Source organism: Rhineura floridana, chromosome 19, assembly GCF_030035675.1.
Source record: "Rhineura floridana isolate rRhiFlo1 chromosome 19, rRhiFlo1.hap2, whole genome shotgun sequence".
Classification (NCBI taxonomy): domain Eukaryota; kingdom Metazoa; phylum Chordata; class Lepidosauria; order Squamata; family Rhineuridae; genus Rhineura; species Rhineura floridana.
Genome location: NC_084498.1, coordinates 23710352 through 23733388, shown reverse-complemented (window position 1 = coordinate 23733388; position 23037 = coordinate 23710352). Strand labels below are relative to the sequence as shown.

At 48.2% G+C, this 23037-nt stretch overlaps 1 protein-coding gene and 1 pseudogene across 6 annotated transcripts in view; both read right to left on the bottom strand.

Moving 5' to 3' along the window:
• Positions 1–23037, bottom strand: part of RASAL1 (RAS protein activator like 1) — a 64579-nt gene that overhangs the window by 19318 nt on the left and 22224 nt on the right. For all 6 annotated transcript variants that reach the window (XM_061603336.1, XM_061603334.1, XM_061603335.1 and 3 more), the window contains exons 4-14: positions 21849–21910; positions 18879–19008; positions 14550–14631; positions 13531–13668; positions 13064–13152; positions 11468–11585; positions 9531–9687; positions 8391–8455; positions 6395–6507; positions 2486–2678; positions 1254–1391 (exon numbers count right to left, since the gene is read on the bottom strand). In XM_061603336.1, coding sequence (XP_061459320.1) covers positions 1254–1391; positions 2486–2678; positions 6395–6507; positions 8391–8455; positions 9531–9687; positions 11468–11585; positions 13064–13152; positions 13531–13668; positions 14550–14631; positions 18879–19008; positions 21849–21910 — 1285 coding nt within the window. The remainder of the gene's footprint in view (positions 1–1253; positions 1392–2485; positions 2679–6394; positions 6508–8390; positions 8456–9530; positions 9688–11467; positions 11586–13063; positions 13153–13530; positions 13669–14549; positions 14632–18878; positions 19009–21848; positions 21911–23037) is intronic.
• On the bottom strand, positions 9835–9953 carry LOC133373590 (5S ribosomal RNA; annotated as a pseudogene).

The window sequence follows — 23037 nt, the reverse complement described above, 5'->3', positions numbered from 1 at the left end:
AGCTCCCATCGTTCTCAGTCAACATGGCCAACGGTGAAGGATGACGGGAGTTTGTAGTCCAGGACAAAGGTCCCAGGTTCGATCCCTGGCATCTCTGTGTCGGGCAGGGAATGTTCCGTGCCTGAAATACGGGACAGCAGCTGCCAGTCAACATGGACAATACGAAGGTAGATGGACCACAGGTCCGACTCAGTAAGAAACAGGTTCCTGTGCTGCTATGGGGGGGAGGGATGTAGCTCAGGGGCAGACAGTACTGTAGTGGCAAACTCAGAAGTGCAGGGTCCTTTCATGATAGTCACAGCCCAACCCCCCACTGTTTTTTGTTTTTGTTTTGCTGCTGGGCTGAAAATGAGATCATTGTTTAATTCTTTCTCCTGCAATACCCCTAGGAGCTCAATCAGTATGAGTGTGTTAGCTACTGAAAAGAGTCTTCTCAGTGGCCGACTCGCCTCCTTTCACTCTGACTGGCTCCCATCAGCAGGAAAGGACAAGGAAGCAGGTTAGAAGACTCTTCTCAGTGGCTAACAAACCCCTCTTTCATGCTGATTGGCTCGTAGGATGCTGGAGACATAGGGACCCTGCTCCCAAAAAAGTAAGGGGGGTTTAGACCCCTTGAGACCCTGGACTACTACACCCTGGTGGTAGAGCATCTGCCTTGCATGTTCAATCCCCAGAATCTTCAGGTAGATCTGAGAATGTCCCCTGCCTTAAACCCTGGAGAGCTGTTGCTGTCAGTCAATGTAGACAACACTGTGCTAGATGGACCAATCATCTGACTCGGTGTAAGGCAGTTTCCTCTGCACCTATGTCCTTCTGCTGGCCAAGTATTTTGCACCAGTGGAACTTTGTTACTCAAAAGAATGCACAGGCAGGTTTGCTGGTATCTTTGTTGCACAAGAGAATGGTTGCAATGAGTTTCCGCTAGCACAATTGTCTCCCAAATCCCTTTGTGCACAACCTTAAAACTCACCCACCTGCTAGCACAAAAGCCCATGCGTAAACATACAGAGAATGCGGAATGCAGCCCTAAACTACACTTCCTGAGCGATAAAGCCCACTTGTGAATTATGTGCTCAGAAAGAATAAATAACATGTATAAGGACACGGCATCATGGAGACAGATGACAGGGATTGCTCACTTTACGTTGCGATTTCCCTGTTTTAAGAAAATGCCAATTCACCTCAATCCTAGTGCATTGATACAGAGCCAGAGATCTTTCCCAATCCTCCCTGTGGCAACATGCTGGTTGTACCTTGGCCAAGAGCAGGAGAGTACGGCTGGTCTGTGTGTCCGCATGCAGGTCTCGGAGGTTGAACAGCTTGGGAGTCAGGATGGCCGGGGCAAAGAAGCGGAGGAAGAGGAACCCACTGATGGCGAGGTATTTGGCAACCTCGAAGGAAAGCAAACAGTTCACAGGCAGAAGTTGTGACAGATGGCAACCATAAAAAGTTCTCCATTGCAAAACATCGACTGTAAAACAACAAGAATAATAAAACCCAAAACCAAACTCTTGGTTTTGTATTCATTTATTTTTTATAAAGTATTTCTATGATGCCCTCTCGCAAAATATTGGGGTGGCCTACAGCAACAGAAAAACATTTAAAAGCAATACAAAACAATTGTTAAAATGACTGCCTACTCAAGAGACATTTTATGTGGCTGCATAGGTCTGCCGGCATAAGAAAAGTCTTCAAGAGATGCCTGAAAGTCAAAAGCGAGGGTGCCTATCGGTCTCTGTCGGAAGAGTGTTCCATAGCATGGGACCAGCAACACTAAATGCCTGACTTTTGGTTGAGGCCAGACAGGCCTCTGAAGCACAGGGGCCAATCAACAGCGCTCTTCTGGATGATCTCAGTAACTGGGCTGGGATATAGGGGATCCAGTGTTCCTTAATGTATCTCGGTCATTCAGGGCTTTGTATATCAACGCAAGAGCCTTGAACCTCACCCTGCAGGATATGGGCAGCTAGTGCAGATGTCTCAGCCAAGGTGTGTTCTGCACCAACATTAGTCAGACACACTCAGGGCAGACCCACTGCAATTGAGGGCCACAACAAAAGGTCCCGGTTTATTGTTTGTCTAGCATTTTTCTGTATAGCGCAAGAGCAGCCCTCCAGACGGCAGGAAGGCAACAACATTGCGAAAGCATCAGAACAACTAATAAAGCAGAAAGATGTGCGGACGGTCCCATATAAATGCACCACAAATGCGCTTTTATTGAGTCAATGATGTGTTTGCAGAATACACTTGCAAAAAAAAACAACCCACGCACACCAGTCCTGGAGGGCCCTGAGCCTTGTCAATTGGATCTGGCTCCCACTACTGTTGGACTCCCAGCCTTCTGCCCTACGAGTCCCCATGGGCACCAAGGACCACCAGTCAAAGCAGCTTTGATCAGAAATGGGACAGGAGACGGACGGATGAATGACCTTTTTCAGCCCTGCTATTCAGCTGAGGGAATGCCATTGGCTCGAAAATGTCACACCTGATTCTCTGCCTCCGGGAAGTGGTCATCCACTCGCTTGTGCAGCTGCTTGAATGCCACTCTCATGGCAGAGGGGCACTTCTCCGCCGAGCTCACAATGGACTCCACAATGTCCCCCAGGTATCCCTTCAGCACCTCCAAGCTGCTCTCTCGGATCTGGGCCTCGGACAGGGAGCCTTTGAAGGAGATCCGCCTGCGAGAGACAGAAACAAGGGTGAGCGTGCGGGTGACGCGCCTCAGAGCCACATTTTCCACCAACGCATCTCAGCCCCCATTAGCCACAGTGCAACAGCATATCTACTGCGGGTATGGGGAAACCTTTCGCCCTCCCGACATGTCTGAACAACATTTTCCCTAGCCATTGGCCATGCTTGCTGGGGCTGATGGGAGTCGTTCTTCGGCAACACCTGGACAGCCAAAGGTTCCTGCATATCTGCCCTGTTGACTGTTGCAAGCTCCTGCAACAGAGAAGAGCCAAGCTTTTCAGCAGCCAAAACCTTGCAATTCCATGCTGAGCAATCCAGTGCAATGTCACACTCAGCATCATCCCGGAGACAGTGTTGCCTAGCAACCTGCAGGAACAGCATCTCTCCCAGGGACGTGTCTATCTTCGGAGCAGCCAAAATCCTTGGAGCGAGCAAGCCAACGCTGCATGTCCCTCATGCTGATGTCCTGTTAGCCGTTTCAGCAGAAATGCCCTCCATCTGTATGTCGCTCTCCTGCAGGCATGACCAAAGCCCCTATGCTTCGCATTAAGCAAGCATGCACGTGTACACAGAGATACCGTGCAGCTGCTAATGGTCATCGCACTGCGACGCCCTTGCCACATGAGGACATTTCTCAGAAAGACTTAGGAGCAAGAGAACCATTTCTTTTGCTCTTTCGGTAGCCTGCTTCTTATGCTGGATTCCTGCAGTCTTCCTCAAAAAATACCCATTTCACAGACAAAAAAGCTGGCGACGCTCAGAATCCTCCCCCTCCAAAAGGCAAAACATCTACATCCGCCAAAAAATAAATTAAAAAACACACATGCTAGGCAACATACATTCCAAAATATCAGACGCCCCCCCAACCAACCAATAATTAAAAAACCAACTCAATTTAACATTTTTAGAACTAGGAGAAGCAAGGGGTCCTGGCAGGCACAAAGTGGAGGTGCCTGAGAGCACCATGGTGCCCACGGGCACCACGCTGTGGACCCCATGCCATGACACTCTTGCCCCTTGCCTTATGGAAGCCTGAAAGAGCACCCCTTCCCTCCAACCACTCTGTGCCATTCCAGGTGCCTGTCGGCCACAAGAGGCACCACTGGTTTCCGTAACCAGAGGTCTACGGGAACTGGCAGTGCCAGTAAAACACACATTCACACACCAGTAGACAGGATCCCTTCCTAAATAATTGCCAGGGGGGCTTCATATCTTCATCGCAATGGTGCATAAGCCATTTTCCCACTACCCGCCCTGCAAAAAATAGCTGCTAGCCAAAATGGCTATGTTCTGCCTCCGCTGTCGGAGACAGGATGCCTCTGAATACCAGCTGCGGGAAACTGCAGGAGGGGGAGAGTGCTGTCGCGCCCAGGGTCCTGCTTTTGGACTTCTCAGAAGAGGCATCCGGTTGGCCACCGAGAGAACAGGAGGCTGGGCTAGAGGGCTGTTGGCCTGATCCAGCCGGCTGCTCTGATCTTTCTTAACCCACAGGGGCAGGACCAATTCTTAAAGCCGCCGAGCAGCAAAGCACCCTGGACCCTTTTCCTGCTTGACTACTGGTCCCCTGCTCCTCCCGAGAGCTTCTGGTCTTCACCGCTCACACAGTTTGGACCCTGCTTAATTGTTTACCACAGCAGGTAGCACTCTGCTGAATTATTTTTAGATCATCCGCTATTTTTAAATCATCAGCTAGGCAGGCTCTCTCGCTTCTGCTCTACTTAGCACCAGGGCGTGAGAAAAAGCTACCTGCAAATGCCATTGGCCCTGATGCACCACTGTTTTAATCATTTTCACATTGCATTTGCCACCCCACCCACCCCCGCTCCTCAGCAGAAGCCGGTGCACCGTTCCTTGGCTCGCCTTTTGAATCTCGCAATGAAGCTCTGGAGGCTGGTGGCTCCATGTCAACGAGGCACTGGAATCCCACCCTGGTTTTTTTCCTGGAGTTGTCCAAGGTGCTGAAATCTGACTGTGATTATGCCACTTCCCTCTCCGTGGGCTCACCTGAGTGGCCAACAGTGTTTGGCTCCTCCCCTCCTCAAACTCTTTCCATTCCAGCTAGCCCTTATGAGAACGAACGCCTGAGTTTGCTGTTGTTCTCCTCCTCCCTCTCCATCGCTTTTCCTTTTGTGTAGTGTATTTTAGACTGTAAGCCTAAGGGTAAGGACTGTTTTATTATTTATATTGGCAAGCCGCTTTGGGGGCCTTTCTTTGGATAAAAAGTGGCGTTAAAAAAGAAATGCTTCAAATAAATAAACGCACCTGTCCAGAGGGTGCTCAGCATAAGGAGCTAAAGGTCCATTATGCCCCAAAGAGGAAAAGCAGAGGAAAGATCAGGGCTGACTCCAGATCTGAGGCAGTCCTTGACAAAGTGTCCCCCCTTTGTGTTAAGGAATTAACTCTCTTTCTCACACACACATACGCACCCCAAAATCTATGTACATATAACTGTGTTGGATAGAAAAATAGGAAGCTGTCTCATTTCCTGAAGCAGACAATGGGTCCATCTAGTTCAGTATTGTTTACACTGACAGGCAGCAGCTCCCTAGGACTGCAGACAACGGTCTCTCCCCGCCCTACCTGGAGATGCCAGGGCTTAGAATCATAGAATCGTAGAGTTGGAAGGGGCCTCTAGGGCCATCAAGTCCAGCCCCCTGCTCAATGCATGAATCCAAATCAAAGTATTCCTGACAGATGGCTGTCCAACTGCCTGAACCTGGGACCTTCTGCATGCATAGCAGATGCCCTGCCACTAAGCACCGCTCTATCGTCTCCTGAGCTGTTCATCTTCCCCACGGGCAAAATGTTTGAACGCGCTTCGGGATCCAGGGCCCCGTCTTTTTAGTTCACAAAGCTCTGTAATGGGGGGGGTCTTTTTCAGTCCAAGGGCCACATTCCCTTCTAGGGGCCACACACCAGTGGTGGGCAGGACCAGAGGCAAAAGTGGGCAGAGCGACGAATGTACATTTCCCCCTTTGTACAGTAGACTAGAGAGGCAGTGTGGTGTAGTGGTTAGAGTGTTGGACTATGACCTGGGAGACCAGGGTTCGAATCCCCACACAGCCATGAAGCTCACTGGGTGACCTTGGGCCAGTCACTGCCTCTCAGCCTGAGAGGAAGGCAATGGTAAACCACCCCTGAATACCACTTACCATGAAAACCCTATTCGTAGGGTCGCCATAAGTCGGGATCGACTTGAAGGCAGTCCGTTTCCATTTTACAGTAGACTAGTTTACACACACACACACACACACACACACACACACACACACACACACACACACACACACACACACACACACCCCTCTATCCTCCATTCGGGGAAGGAACTGGCATGATCTGAGTTCAAAGACATGTTCCAGCCAGGCAAAAACACTCAAGGGAGGTGGAAGCAGGGTTCGTGCGGCGTGTGCTCCACCCCCTTTTGCCTCTGGGTCTGCCCACCACAGGCCTGTGGTCCCCAGAAAAGGTTGCCCAGAAAGGAATGTGGCCCTTGAATTGAACAAGGTCTCCCATCCTCAGCCTGGTCTGAAGCTTCTGGGCCAATATTTCTCCTGTGTTTTGAACTGCTCTCCCCCGCCAGCAAAAAAACACAAACAAGCTGCTGAAACAGATGGGATTGTGTCTCATTGAGGGAGCGTTTTGGGTTTGCAAACCACACCTCTGTCCCCTCTTGGTGATGCAACAGCGTTCCTCCCCTCACCTGGTCCGGCTTGGCTCAATCTTGCAGGGATCCAGCTCCACGTATTTCTTCTCCTCGAAGATCCGGTTGACGATGGGCTTCAGCACCTCATGGAGGTAGGGCATTCCTACCACCTGGAGCATCACAGATGGTGCGGGATGATGTGAAAAGGGGGAGAAAGAAGCACATGTTGGAAACTCACACGCGCACACACACAGAGTTAACATGGATGAGAAGGGGAAAGGATGACTAAAGAAGAATCTGCTTGTTGATTATATACCGTTTTTATGTTAACCACAGCAGTTCCCAGGACTCCCTGGGTGACAGGAAGACATTTCCCCCATCCCTTGCCATGGGAACTGCAGTTCCCAGGACTCCCTGGGTGATAGGAAGACATTTCCCCCATCCCTTGCCATGTGAACTACAGTTCTCAGGATTCCCTGGGTGATAGGAAGAGTCAGAGATTTCCATCATCCCTTGCCATGGGAACTACAGTTCCCAGGACTCCCTGGGTGATAAGAAGAGAGAGATTTTCCCCATCCCTTGCCATGGGAACTGCAGTTCCCAGGACTCCCTAGGAAGAAAAAGATGGCTATGAAACCAGCTTAAATTGGTGACGGAAATGTCCCCCAAGTAGTTTGGTGGCTGGGGCTTTTCTAATTCTTACCCCCATGTCAAGCCATGCCAGTCAGCAGCTAAGGTTGATAAACCAATGCTCTCTAGACAACATGTCTTATAATCATAAGACTTGAACCTCATATTGCATTTTTTTAAAATTAGGTGCTGAGAAGTTCTCAATATCTGAAGCCCCCAAAATCAAAGAGGGATGCTCCATAAAAGCAGAAGACCCTACAGTGCTTATGAAGAAAACTTTAACCAGCATTGTCCCATTTGTATTTGAGCTCATGGGGCTCTTCACTGGGAAGTTTCTAATTACAAAACATTCCATGTAAAGACCATGGAGGGGTTTTACAGGACCATTTAAAACAAGAAAACAAGGACTTTTTTTCTGATGCAGTCCTAGTCAATCAGGGGACATAGAGACAATGAGATAACTTCACATCATCATGTAGCCAGATTTGGTGCGTGATGATGTCACAAGATCTTAGCAAATGGAAAGGGGGCAATCTGTGCAATGCAATGCACAGTTCAGTATCTCCCTTTCTTTTAGCCAAGTTGTCATGTTCTGGTCCGATGCCGGGTCCCATGGAGAAAGCAGCTGGAGCTGGTCATAGATTGCAGGACCACAGACAGCTCCAAAGGAGCAACTTGCTCCAGCAAAGGTTGGGAGTAGACTGAGGCCTTCTATACTTCTGTCTCTAGACTACCTCCTCCAGGCTCCACCCCCTTTTATAGAGCCTTAAAGGGCCAACCCTCTGGCCTGAACATGGGCGTTCCTCCTCTGTTCCACAGCCTCCCTCCTGTTGCATGCCCTGTGCTGCCAGACTGGTGATATGTGGTAGCAAGCAACTGGTTCTTCAGGCTCTGGTGCCTGTAAAGGTCTGGGTTTAGCCCTATAGACCCTGGTAGTATGAGATCTTCCTCTGGGGGTTCCTGTCCAACAGCCTCAGGTGCAACGGCCTCCCTGTCTTCAGCCATCAGCATTGAGGCCTGACTTTGACCGAGCTTCCCGTCTGGTGCCCCTGCAGCCTCTGATTCTGTGTTCAGATCATTGCTAGATACAAGACTCATGGCACAAGTGTTTGCAACAAGGGGACAGGGGATGCGTACTGTTTGGCATGAAAAGCCTTTCCCCCCCCACAAAGGGTGGCTTGTCTCATCTTAGGGGCATTGCCGTCTCACTTTCCCCTAGCAGAGGCTGGCAGCCACCAGCCTCCACTGCCTCTCCCTGAAAGGGCAGCTTTCGCACCAGAAGTCAAACCCCATGAACATGTGGCCCACGTTGCATGATTCCTATTACAGATTCCCACCCCCCAGCCCCAGGAACCTGGGGACAATCCCTTCCGTTTCTCACACAAACACACACCACCCACAATAACTCCTGTTTTTTGCTCACCTTCATGAACTGCTCCATGGATTTGGAGGCCAAGGAATTAGAACGGAAGAGGGTGTTGGGATCCGCTGAAAGAACACAGAGGGAAATGGCAGCTCCGCCTCGAATTAGCGCTGACAAGCAAGAAGCACTACCTGCGAACATCACTGGTTCCCACACACTAACACCTGAATTGTTTCTCGCTGCATCTGCTCTCCCACCTCCTCACCTTCCTCCGTGTAAGCAGCCTGTTCCACAGCCAGTGTCCAAAACTTAACTGTTTGGATGCGGCAATGAGGCTCCCCTAAGATCACTGCCTTCCGGTGACAACTGATGGCTCCACATCCATGGGGCAGAATCCGCGGCGGGTTTTAGCCCAAATCTTCAAGGAGTTGTTGAAGGTGCTGAAACCTACTCCCAGCATGGCTTCAGCACCTTGGAGAGCTCCTAGAAATCTTGGGCTGAAACCCAGAGCGGATGCCACTGCCCCACTGAAATGGAGCCACCAGCTAACTCTGTTTTCAAACACTTCGGGGGATGACCTGACCAGCAACTTCTTGTGCACAGCGGTGGGGAACCTCAGGACTGGAGGCCAAATGCTTCATGTCCTGCTGGTGCAGCAGCTGAGCAAATCTGATGCTCCTGTCGTTGTGCCTGCACCATGTTGAGCTCCTCACTGCCTCCCCCTCCCCTTCTTGGTAAATGTCAGTGATGTGCAGCAGTGATACTTGAAGTAAGCATCATTGCCTCACTGCCGCCACTGTTTCTCCATTGCCCTCCTGGCTGCATGTTTATTTAGGGTTTTAAACTCTAAACTGCGTGGTTTAGGCCCTGGATCGTCCCAGATCAGATCGGGACAGCTCCAAAGCACTGCACTGAGCACCAAATCTGATCAATGGGACCATGCACAGCCCTAGTTTCTGACATCCCCAGCTATTACTCACATGCCTTCAAGCATCAAACATTAAAGGCTACAGACTAACTCCTGCTGAAGAACAACCAAGTCTGAATTCTGAGCTGAATTCCTCTTTTTGTGTGTGCCTTTCTCCTCCTACCCATGGAATTGTAAGACTTCCATGCAGGCGTACCTGGCCACCTGGTTCTTCTGGTTGCGCTGCTGGGCTACCAACCTTGGGCGGTGCACAGAAATACAAAGGCACTTACTAGTTCTTGAAACCTCGCAGAGGTTCAGGTAGTCCAAGAAGGGGACCACCAAGCCTTGCCCAAGGAAGATCTTCACTAGCTTAGTGGCTACATCTTGCCGACTCTCCACTGAGCACACTTCTTCCAGCAGGGCTAATGGTGTGACATCATCCTTCTCCTGTAGTGAAGGAGAACGTCCACAAAAAACATACATTTGTTGTTAGATGCCTTCAAGTCAATTCCGACTTATGAATCTTTTTGGATATATTCATAGAGTTTTCATGGTAAGGGGTATTCAGAGGTGGTTCGCCATTGCCTTCCTCCAAACCTACAGCACCTGGTATTGCCAGGCGGTCTCCCATCCAAGTACTAACCAGGCCTGACCTTGCTTAGCTTCCGAGATCAGATGAGATCGGACATGTACCGGGTAGTATGGCTGTAGATGACATACATACACACACATATATTTAATGCAGGGGTGAGGAAGTTTTTCAGCTTGAGGGCCACATTCCCTTCTGGGAAACCTTCCAAGGGCCACATGCAAAAGTGGGTGGAGTGATGAATGCAAATTTCCCCTTTGTCCAGTAGGCGAGGTTCTACACACACTCACAACACCCCTTTCTCTCCTTTATTGAGGAAAACAAGAGGCACCATCAGAGCTCCAGGACATATTCTAGCCACGGGGCAAAAAACAACACTCATGGAGAGTGTGAAGACAGTCGTGGCCAGGGACAGTTCCAAGGGCCACTTAGAGAAGCCAGGAGGGCCACATTCATCCCCCAGGCCTGCATTTCCCCTACCCCCCACCCCTGATTTAAAGTCTGTGCCAAAAAAGGGACTTATTTATTTATTAAATTTATATCCCCGCTCTTCCTCCCAGCAGGAGCCCAAGGAGGCACACAAAAACACTCAAAGACATCTTAAAAACAGACTTTAAAATATATTAAAACAAAAGAGCTTTACAAACACGTTAAAACAAAACATCTTTAAAAACACCTTTAAAAAAAAAACTTTAAAAACGTCTTAAAAAGCAATTCCAACACAGACTGGGATAAGGTCTCTACTTAAAAGGCTTGTTGAAAGAGGAAGGTCTTCAGTAGGCCCCGAAAAGATAACAGAGATGGCGCATGTCTAACATTTAAGGGGAGGGAATTCCAAAGGGTGGGTGCCACAACATGAAAGGTCCACTTCCTATGCTGTGCAGAATGGTATAGAACTATGTGTATAATTTGTTGTTTGCACAGACAATGTTTTTTGTGCAAGTGGATGGCGATCGTCAAGCCTGCCTGGAAATAGCTACTAGAATTTGTAAGGGCAACTCCTGCTCTCCAAAGGAACTCTCCAAGGTCCTTTAATGAAAGAACAGAACCTTATTCTCTTTGATGTCAGCACTCTTCCCGCTGGTGGTTGCCTGCCAGGACTAGAACCTGGAGCCCTCCTCTCTGTGTGCAGCTGCTCATGTGGTGGGCCACCACTGCGGAAGCTTGTAATGCCTTCCTGGCATATTCTCAGCTCAGGAACCTCCTGGACAACAAGGACTGCAAAGGGTCTCCTGTTTGACCTGGGACTTTGCCCAAACATCAAAGGCCTTCCTAGCTCTGTCGTTTTCCAGTCTGTGTCTTCTGGATCTGACTTCCAGGACATGTCGCTTGCCTCCGAGTTCCTGTTTCACCTCTCAGCTCGCCTCTTGACAGCTGCCTGTAGCTCATGTTTGACTCCATCCTCTGCTTCAGTTTAAATGCTCTTGTGCCTCGCCAACCACCCTGCAACTTTTCAACCCACCTCAGAGCAGACCCTCGTTTTTTTACCCTCCACTGGAGCTCCCCCAATGTTGTGCCCAATCATTCCAGGCATACCCTTCCGGCTGTGTCTTTTTAAAACTCTGCATCCCTCATGCAAGCCAAAGGGGAGGTAAAGCACATCAAGCTTGTTTCGAGGCTTTCTGGTCATGTACTTACCTCTGGTGGGCACAGGATGGACTCCACCAGCAGATCTATGAGGGGTTGGTAGTATTTGGAGGGCAGAATCCTATCCTCGGCAAGTCGCACTCGCAACCTCAGGGCCCCCAACTTCCCCCTGCAAGCAGAGCATAACGGCACACCCATGACCTCCACAGGTAAAGAGCATAAAACATGACCTGCAACAGTTATGTTGTATGAAGGAAACGTGCAAGAATGGGGCTTGGGTTGAAAACCAATGGATAAGGCGTTCCAAGGCAGGCCGGATGTAAAAACCTGAGAAAAGGCTCCCTGCCGGATCTCAAACCAAAGACCCTTCTAATATTATCATTATTATTATTAGGTATCCAATTGATTTGTTCCTTCAGTGCAAGGATTTCTGCTTGGGCAATGGAACCTCCCCCCCTCTCCTCCCCCCTGTGCACCCCCTAAACCAGTGTTGGGGTTTCCCCAAACCCACTGCAGCAGATCGGGGATGCTGCGCGTTATGCATGGGGAACGGGTAGAATTCTGTTGCATAAGTGGAAATCCTTGCCTGGCCAGAACAAGTTAGCTGGATACCACTCAACATTATTACCGTGAATCTGACTTGTTACCTGACCTTCACCATAACGACCCAGGGCAGGGGGCTACAATTTTTAAAAAACAACATTAAAACCAGTTTAGAAGAAATCACAAGAATAGGACAGAGCATCCTTCTCTCACAGTGGCTGACTGGATGACATCCATCTTGGATGATCTTGCCCTCCCTAAGCCCTTGTGGCCACAAGTTGATCTGCACACACCCTAGATCCTGCTATTCACTTTTGGCCCCTCCGACTGACCACCAGTCAGTGGATCCCAAGACTACGGATGCAAGAACCACGACTTGCCATTCCACATCTGCATTCGACATATGCAGCACTGTCTCTGTCCCGCTGCAGGCCATCTTCTGCCCCAAACATTATTAGTCTCACTGTCTGCTGTGGCAGAATTACGTAAACCCTCCCCCCCCAAAAAAATATTTATATGCTGCTTTTCCAGGCAAAGCAGTTTACAACAATATTTTAGAAGATCAGCATTACTAAAGGCAAGAATAAACAACATTCCCAGTAATTACAACAATGTAAGAATAATCCAGCCTCCTTCCAGAAAGCGAGAAGGCCAAATGAAGCAAGCGAATCCTTCCAAAAAGCCGGAAGTGTAGCTGCCCGCTGCAGCTCTTCTGGGAGGGGGTTCCAAAGGCGTGGCGCCACCGCAGAAAAGGCCTTCTCTCTGTCTCTCGTGGCTGCTTATGTAATTAATTATGTAAATTACATTGTCATTACATTATACCATCCCTTTTATTTCAATGCAAAGAAAACACAATTCATATGGGAGGGCATGGACCTAGTCAATTACATATCGTTTCAAAGCAACAGCAGGAGCAAGGACCAATTGCATTCGCTGCATTGATTTCTGTGCTAGCTATGAATCAGCAAATGCTGGCAATTTCCACTCCAATGTTCACTGTCGTTCTCCAACATCCTTACCCATGCCTTGCCCCCCTGGGGGCCTGGCCCCACTGAGCCCTGACATATTATGATTCCAGAAAACCAGAAGAGGCCCCACATTTACCCAGCGTCGTCCTCTGCACTGGGGAAGGGCAGCAGACGGTACCAGCCTTTTGGAGGAGCCTTCTGCAGGACATCCAAAGAGAATTCGACCTGCACGGATCAGAGAAAGAGCCGGGTCAGCACAGCGTCCCCAGACAGGGGGTTTATATCCTGCCTTTCTTCTGTCCTAGAACCCAAAGTGGCATACATGAGGTTCCCAAGCAGTCACCCAACCAGGCCCCAGCCAGACCCAGCTCTGGCTTAGTTTCCGGCTCCAGCCATCAGGTCACGTTTCATGAACCATCAGGCCTCTGAATGGTGGGTCGCATTCCCCCGGGAGTGCCTCCAAGGCACATGAAACGTCTACACCCCTGATTTAGGGGCTCAGTTATGCTTCAAACCCCGTCGATCCAACCCCCGAGAGCCTGCATAAGGGGGAACCCAGCCCAGCCTCCTGAAGTCTTTGCGGGTGCCCACATTGCCACTCACCCGGCCAAGGAAGTCATTCTTGCCCACCATGTCCCAGTCCCAGACTTCCACAATGAGAGGAGTTTCCCCAGAGGTTCCCTCCTCCAGGGCAAACTCAAGCAGTTCATCCCAGCGTGGGAAGCGAGTCTTCTTGATAATCTGTAGGCGCAGAAAGAACGCCTAAGCACTCAAGGGCAGGTTGTCCTGTTCCAAACCAAAGCCACGGTCACATAGAGGTGGGCTTGTTCCGACGACACAATGTTTTGCACCAGTGGACCGCTGTTGCACAAGGGGATGCAGCGCAACAGTCGCATTGGGGTTCCTCTGTTGTGCAACATGCCAAGTCAACTGCCCACCAGCACAACAGCCCTTGCGTTTGTAGCAGAGCGTGGACTCAGAGACTGACAAGAGAGCAAGGGAGGTGCGGGGGCATGGCTGCGAGTGGGCATCACATGACTACCACGAAGGGACCCTGCACTTCTGAATCTGCCACTACTCCACATTAGGAAGAAGGGAGAAATTTGGTTTAGTTTGCATTTACAGGCGAATGTACCTAACCTGCACTTTCTAAAAGGACACACAAATGGAAACACAGCCATCTTTCGAAATTTGCCCTTCAACAAATTTTGCCATGCAGTTCTCCAGCCAAGAGAAAATGCGTATACGATGGCAAAGTGTGTGTAAGAATGCCTGTATTAGTGAAAATGGCAGGAAACATGGTATCAGGGGAACTTGCTTTGCAAAACATTGCCTGTTGGGGTAAATTGCATGCAAAAATATGTATATGAGGAGAAATTCACAAGAAAATTGCTGATGAGGCCTTTTTTTTTTAAGTCACAAACTCATGCGGAAATGCGAAGAACTGGAAAAATGAGAAACTGTAATGGACAGTTTTGCCCACCCCTGCTTCCTGTTCACGCTCAGAACCTTCCTGGGCAGCAATGGGCTTCTCTGGCTTTGACTAGTTCTGGTCCCCTGACTTCAAATCCTACCCGACAGCTCAGCTCTGACACTTGGTAGGCATTTGGGGCTATACTCACCGCGGTTTCCAGGACCTGCCCATTCCACAGGACGCGGGCAAAGGGGTCTGAGGTGCCCGAGGTGTCACGTGGAGCGAGGTCTCTAAGAGGGAGAAGAGGGCAGGTGGATGTGAGGGAGGGTTCTGGGGGGATTTATTTAACAAAAGAATATAGATGCACTTAAATGGGCAAAAGCTGCTAAGCTGGGCTCATTGCCACAGTGGACAAAGCAAGGTTACTCCCAGCAGTGGAGCCTCCGATGGACACCCAAATCCCAAAGGGATCTCCACACTCTGGTTGCCTCCACCTACCACATATCCTCATAGCAAACTCAGGCACTGATTGGGTGAGTAGCCAAACATAGCCATCATATTTTATTATTATTATTATTATTATTATTATTATTATTAACAGTAACAACAAACAACAACAACAACAATAATAGGGTTGCTGAGAAATCAGAAAGAGGTATCAACATGTTTGGGGGAACCCCAAGATTTGCAGAAGTAGAAAAGCAGGGAAATTGATGGGGCAAAACAGCCTGATGTGGGCTGAGCCTGCAACGCGACTGCAAAATGCTAAGTGCCTTGCGGATCCCGCCACTTCTATTTATAAACCATCATATACATCACAAGTTGGGAACCTTTTTCCAAAGTGCCGTAAACTCTCCAAACCTCTCTAGCACTGCTAGCACCACCATCACCAGAGCGCCAGTGCGGTGCAGTGATTCTGTTGGATTTGGACAGGGGAAGTCTGGGTTCCAAAACCCTTCCTTTGCCACAAAGCTTCCTGAGTGACCTTGGGCCAAACGCTGTACTGCAGCCTAACCTACTTTGCAGGGTTCTTGTGAAGATACAAGGAAAGAGAAATCATGTGTGCCACCTTGAATTTGTAGGGAGGGTGGGATAAAAATGTAAACAGTACTGAGAATAATGAGCATGGGAATAATTCTGTCCTGCTGACTTACTTGAAATAATAATAATAATTCATTCTATTCTGCTCTCCTGTTGACATACTCGTAATGACTTAAGAGCATAGGTTTTTAAAAATGCAATGAAAATAAGCAACTGGCTAAAAAAACTCAGAAGAAGATAAATCTGCCTGCATCAGTAGTGGTAAAAACAAGACCTGTTTCCAGCCTTACAGAATAAAGCCTGCCCCCTGAGCATGTACAGAGTGCCTTTCCCCTTCACCACACTGACCAACTGCAACGTGTGTCAAGTATACCTTCTGGGAGTTGGTGTGGGATATAAATTAAATTTAACTAACTAACTAACTAATTCAGGCTCAGGGCTTCCTTCCAAGGCAGACCTCTTCCCTCTTTGAAATAAAGCATGTCTTATGCCGCACTTTGAGAACTCGGTAGTTCAAAACAAACCCAGCAAACAGGACTTTGAACGCTCGCCGCAGGACACCCACGCCACCACCAGACCGTACGCCAATACAACCCATCCCTGGCCAAACTTTGCTCGCTCCTCTCCTTTCGCCACCCGCCCCTTGGATCCACCCTTCTCCTATTGGCTGCTCGGTTGCCTAGGCTCCCGGTCCAGCTTCCAAGAAAGGACGATGCTTTTTTGAGGCTTCGCTGATGAGCCATCGCTCTGGACACAGTTCCTTTCCTTAACCCACTCCTCAGCCCCCATGCGCCAAACCCTCCGGAGGCTTCAGCGCACCTGACAAGCAGGGCAGAGAGAAACAAGAGGAAGAGATCTCAGCCAGAATGGCGCCTGTAGCACTCTGTTTCTGGATTCATGCTGGATCCATTTCTCTGAAGGCAGGACCACTGAGTGGGAAGCTCCTTGCTTCCATCCCAGGCGGGCAGCATTTTAAATGCAGACTCCGGCACCTCACAGAGAAGGCCTCTTCCTTGCCGCAGTGCTGCTCGAGGGGAGGCGGTGCCTCCAGACTTGGCCTTAATTTTCAAACGGGACATTGTAGCGGTTAAAGTGTTGGACTTAGGACCTGAGAGACCAGGGTTCAAACCCCCACTCGGCCATATGAAGCTCCCTGGGTGGCCTTGGCCCAGTCACTGACTCTGAGCCTAGCCTACTTCACAGGGTTGTTGTGAGGATAAAAATGAGGGGAAGAGCCACGTCTGCCACACTGAGCTTCTTGGAGGAAAGGTAGGATATAGATGTATTAATTAAATTAATTATCCTAAACAGGTTGTTGCCATGCATATGTACACATACAGATGTAAAAGCAACAAACAGAACCTTGCTCTGGGTCCCTATAAGGATTCCCTTAATCACTTTAAAAAATATACACATAATAGTGATGAACCAAGCAGAAGTGTTTTACTATTCTAGCCAAACGTTTTGGCCTTTGCCTTCATCGCCTGCTAACATACAAATGTAATTATGCTGTTACCAAGGTGGCAATTATAGAGCTTTGAGGACAGAACGCTCAGAGGGGCTTCACTCACTCACTCACTCACTCACATACACACACTGAAATGCAACACTCCAGACGTTAAGTGCATTCAAAGGAACATTCACTGTAGAACCATAATTTACAGGCCCTGTTTAAACTGAAGTTGCTGAGAACTGGCTCTGGGACCTCCTTCATCTTCCTACCGATTTGCACCAAGAACCAAAAAGCAAACCCTGAGGATGGCAAGCACCATCCCAGGACAAGAGTTTTGTTGGGTGAATTATCCACCCTACCTATATATTTAAGAGAGCCAGTGTGGCGTAGTGGTTAAGGTGTTGGACTACAACCTCGGAGACCAGGGTTCGAATCCCCACACAACCAGAAAGCTCACTGGGTGACCTTGGGCCAGTCACTGCCTCTCAGCCTCAGGGGACGGCAATGGTAAACCCCCTCTGAATACTGCTGACCATGAAAACCCTATTCAGAGGGTCGCCATAAGTCGGGATCGACTTGAAGGGGTCCATTTTTCACCTATATATTTGCAAGACGTATGTCTATTTTGTCATGGAAAATAAAGCCTTATCTGAAATGAAAGTTCAGCCAAGACAGAAACCAAAAAATAAAGACCTCCCAGGATGGGAGCTTTCGCTCCTCCGCCCCACCCCCACCACCCCACCACCCCTAAATCTTTTCACAGCTCCGAGTTCATTGTGATCATGATTATTCATAAAGGTGCTAATTATCTCACTTTCTAAGAGAGTGGGGAGGCAGGCAAGAGGACAGGAGAATTCACACTCCATTTCAACAGCCACAACACCTTTTTATTACAGCCTCCTCTCAGTTCTCACTGGGAGAGAGGGAAGTGAGGAAAGCACACACCTCTGAGCGCCCGTCTGGCTTTTTTTAAAGAAAAGGAAAGAAAGGAAAAACGACCAAGCAAACATCAGCCCAGACGATGCTCTGCAACAGTTCCAGACGTTTTGCAAACTCGCAGTTTTTGTTCTTGGTTTGTTCTTTGAAGGGTGGGTGCTCTCCTTCCCCAGTGCTGGTAGACCTTACGTACTTACTTAATTTATTTATTTAGAGCAAAGAATAGTGGATTCCCCTCCACATCTCTGCATGAGTCCATGGAATGAGGACCAGAGCAGCAACAGATGCAAGAGATGCAAGGGGAAATTCTGCCGCGTCCCTGCATCGGGAGTAATTGTACAATTCCTTGGAATTGACCTTACCCACCACACGTTCATCGCTTAATCATGGGATCATAGAACCTGCATTCCATTGAGTCAGACCTTTGGCCCATCTAACTCAGTATTTTCTACACTAACTGGCCGTGGCTCTCTAGGATTTCAGACAAGAGTCTCTCTCTCCCAGCCCTTCTTGGAGGCTCCAGAGATTGAGCCTGGGACCTTCTGAATGCAAAGCAGATGCTCTGCCACCCAGAACAAAGGCATGAGATGTGGCAATCACAGAACACCCAGTCATTGGGCCACACTCCATCTAGAACAGGGTTGGGGAACTCAGCTTGAGGGTGGGTGTGGCCAGAGGCGAGACTCCTCCCTTTGTACAATAGGCCACATTCCAAACATGCAAAAATCAGAAGCTTCTATACACACACACCTGTCTGCCCTCACATCCACAGCATATGTTCAAAGCATATTTATAACACTTTAACCATCGTGTCTTCCCCTGAAGAATCCTGGGAACTGTAGTTCACCCCTCCCAGAGAAACAATCCTCCAGCACCCTTAACAAATGGCAGTTCCCAGGATTTCGGGGGGGGGAGTAACGTGCTTTAAATATATGATTGGGATGCAACCTGAGAGGCCTTCCAGGTAAGCAAAAGCACTTGTGGAAGGTGCAACGCCGGGATGGCAAAATGTGTAGCCATCACAGAGTTCCAAGGCCTTGAGATCCAATCTGTAAGGAGGCACACATGCACACATACAGCGAGAGAGACACGTCACCCCTCTTCTACCTGGCTTCAATGACATGGCAGCAAATCACCCGCCTGTGCGCTTCCTCTAGCACTTCAAGTTCCACCGAGATCTCCCCCTGCACTTCCTCGTTGGGGTCCACGTGGCTCAGGTTGACCCAGCTGTCGATGCCTGCAGTGAGAGGGGGGGAGGAGGAAAAGGGAACACACCAGAAGTCTGTTCCAGGAACAAAGATCCAACTGGCCACCCCACTTCCCTTGGGGGCTCAGAATCTTTGTGGAATCGCATCCCATCACCCGTCAAACCACAAGGGGGTTACGTGGCATGGGTCACATCCACGCCAAACATTTAATGCACCTGGCTTCCCCCCAAAGGAATCCTGGGACTGTCACTTACTTCCCACAGTGCTGTAACTCCCAGCAGCCTTAACAAATTACTGTTCCCAGGATTCCTTGGGGGGAAGCCATGAGCTTTAAATGTATGGTGTGGATGTGGCCACAGAGGATGCCCCAGGTGCTCAGTGCTAAGCAACATGGCAAAAAGGTCACCTGAGCTGTGAAATGTGACCACCAATTAGCTACTGGGCTAGGTTCAAGGTGCTAGCATTGCTGTACAGAGCCCTATACAGTTTGGGACCAGGACACCTGAAAGATGGTCTCATTCCTTGCATATCCAACTGATTGCTGCATTCTGCAGGAGCGGGCATCCTGCAGACACCATCCCATCAAGAGGTCCATTCTGCACAGTGTTGGAACTAGGCCTTTAGTGTGGCAGCACCGACCTTTTGGAACTCCCTCCCATCACGTATGAAGCAGGCACCTTCCCTGTTGTCTTTTAAGGGCCTGCTAAAGACGTTCCCGGTTAGCAGGTTCCAAAGAGATAATAGAGAAGGCACCTGTCGGTTTAAAAAGACGCTCCTCTTTCAACAAGCCTTCTAAATGGAGATCTTTATCCCAGCTGGTATCTGGATTGGATGGGATTTAAACTGTTGTTGTTTTAAACTGTGGGTGCATGATTTATATATATATTTATATATGCACACATACACGTTTTGTTTTTATATATGCAATTGTTTCAACTGTGTGTGTGTATATATATATATACACAAACACACATGTAACTTTTATGTAGGTATTGAATTGTAAATAGCTTCGGGATGCCTCATAGGAAGGAAGCAATTAATAAGAAGAATAAGAAGAAGAATAAGAATAAATAGCAACCACTTTGGCATAGGAGAAAGGGGGCAGCAAAGTGTGACTCTGGATCTGTGACAGTATAACATTTTGTTGTTATTGTAGTTGCAACTCAGAAAGGATCGTCTGAAGTGGGGCAATGTGAGGATCAGGGAAGTAGTTAGGGCCTCTCCAGAAGCCTTTTGTTGTGCATTCATGATAATTTGTCCTCGTGATGCTCTCGGGGTGGTCACACGCGATCCCACTTTCAATGCCCTTTGCGCCTGCAAACACTTTTGGGGCAGTCATACAGTCTCATTTCCAGTCTGTGCCTAACTTCCTGCTGAAATCCCGTAACTTTCTAAACCCCAAATGTTCTAGTTTCTTTTGTCCCACTTTTGATTTGCCATAGCCCCTCCGGACACCAATACCATGATTGCATCGGGGAAGCATTGCAGAACAAACCAAAGCAGAATAAAATCCACCACTATTATCAGGTCAAGATGATGTCACAGAATAAAAAGACACTGCTCTGAAGGGGTCCTTAGAGAAGTTTTCAAGAAATGCAACGTGCTTTTATAGACAATCCCAAGCAAAAAGGAACTCTTTCTAGCCAAAAGCATTACTCCAGTTCAACACTAGGGGGCACTAGATTATAAGTAGAGGGGCTCTATCATAATAAGTAACCTTCCTCTGTCTGTGTGCGTGTGTGTGTGTGTGCGTGCATGCATGCATGCATGCATGCGCACACATAAATGAACTGGAAGTCAGGATCTAAACTTGCACTAATGGAACCTGCTTCTTATTTTTTTTTTTACAAAAATTCATCTGTTCACTTTCCTTCTCCTTCACTCTTCCTCTCTGTCTGTTTTTAAATTTGATTTTATTTATTTTCAGAATTATTTATTTCAGAATTTAAAAACTGCTCTACACTCAGAGATACCTGAGTGGTGTAAATAAATGGAATATAAAACATAACACAGATCTCTTTTTCCCCTTCTCTCTCTCTCTCTCTCTCTCTCTCTTTCTTCCTCACTATCTCTCAAAAATGAAAGCAAAGTCACAAAAGGATGGAAATTTAGGGTGGTATATCCAATATCAGCCTTACTCAGAGCACACCCACTGAAATTAATAGACATGATTCATTCATTTCAATGGCTCTATGTATAGTTGAATAGAACTCATTGACGGTGTGTGGCCTGCCTTAAATTGGGCTAGGAGCTGGTTTAGACTCAGAACCCATCATCTGAAGACCAACACTCTATTCCAGGGCTTCACAGGATAGTTGATATTGACTCCCCGGGGACAATGGGACTGTGCAGGGGCTTCAGCATTCACCAAAAACTGTACAGTGAAGGTGCCAGCGCATCTCTTTGGGGAGGGAGTTCCACCACCTAGGGGCTGCCACAAAGAATGCCCTCTCCCAGGCAACACACACACACAAACTTCTGAGGATGGCAAAACTACCAAGAGAGTCTCACCCACCCAGTTTGGTTACATAAGCACCAATTCTCACTGTCTGAACTTCAGAAATAGAGTGAATGGTGTTGCCGGAATGATACAATGCAGGCCATGGAGATCCAACCTTGGACAGCTCCTTCAAAGTTCAGACTAAAACCCAGAGCGGATTCACTGCCCCACTGACGTCGGAGCCACCAGTCTCGGCTGAATGTAGGGGAGCACAGAGCTCCTTGAGAAGAAGTGCTGGAGTTCCTGAGTCAGGCCTCCTCAACACCCACCTAGCAAATTACAACTTGGCACCAGCCGGATGGAAGATTTCCCTCTCTGCATCCCCGGGCACTGGTGATCTTCCCCAGAAGGGTACCCACCAGCACTTACCCCGTGAGTGGGAAGAGATGAAGTCTTTGCTGAGGGAGATTTTGCCAATGACATCGTCATGCCTGCAAGGAGACAAGAAGAGAGATGGCATAAGATGGGACTGAAGGAGGAAGACAAGAAGGTGTCTCACACTGAATCAGACCATTGACCCATCTAGCTGAGTCGTGGGATCAACTAGGGATGGGAACAATCTGTCCATTCTGGTTTCTCTCATTTTTCTGGTCTTAAATCCAGTTCTCCACATTTTCCTATCAGCTTGCTATTTTTTTTAAAAAAAACACCTTGTGAAAATTCACTAGCATTTTAGTGCAAATTTCTCCTAATAGGCACATTTCTCTATGCAATTTTCCCAAATATGCACACTTTTGCAAATCAATTTTCCCCAACAGAACACATTTTTGTAGGTTATTTTCATTAATATATGCATGTTGATGCACACTTTCTACAGTACCTGGCATCGCTCGAGAATTCTAAAAAGTCGGGGGGGAATAAGTGCAGTTTTGAAACCAGTGGTTAAAATCAGTGCATTTTTAAAAAGGTTCTGTCTGCCATCTTGGTTCATAACAGTGTCCAACTGTTTCCAAACACAGGCAAAAACCTGCTCCTTGATCTCAAGAACTATGATGCAGAATTTGGTTACAAATTAGTTTAGTTTAGTTTAGTTTAATTTCATTTATAAACCGCCCATAACCAATGGCTCCCTGGGCGGTGTACAACATAAGATAATACAATAAATCAACAAAAAATCATGAAATATAAAAATACAGATACGTAATAACAATAATGTAATATTAAGATCACTAAACCATTAAAACATTAACATAATTTAACATGAATTAAAATGCCTGGGAGAATAGAAAGGTTTTAGCCTGGCGCCGAAAGGATAACAACGTAGGCGCCAGGCGTACCTCCTCGGGGAGACTATTCCACAATTCGGGGGCCACATGTCCAAATGCACAGAGAATAAACAAAAAACTTTCCAAAATACATAGTAGATCAGGGCTGAGGAAATTTTGGCTCTCCAGATGTTGCTGAACTGTATCTTCCATCAGTCTCAGGCAGCATGGTTACTGGCCATGGATAATAGGAGTAGCCCAGAAACATCTGGAGGGCCACAGCTGTACATACATACATACACACACACACACTTACACAAATCTGTATAAACATGCAAATTTTAAGTTAAAAT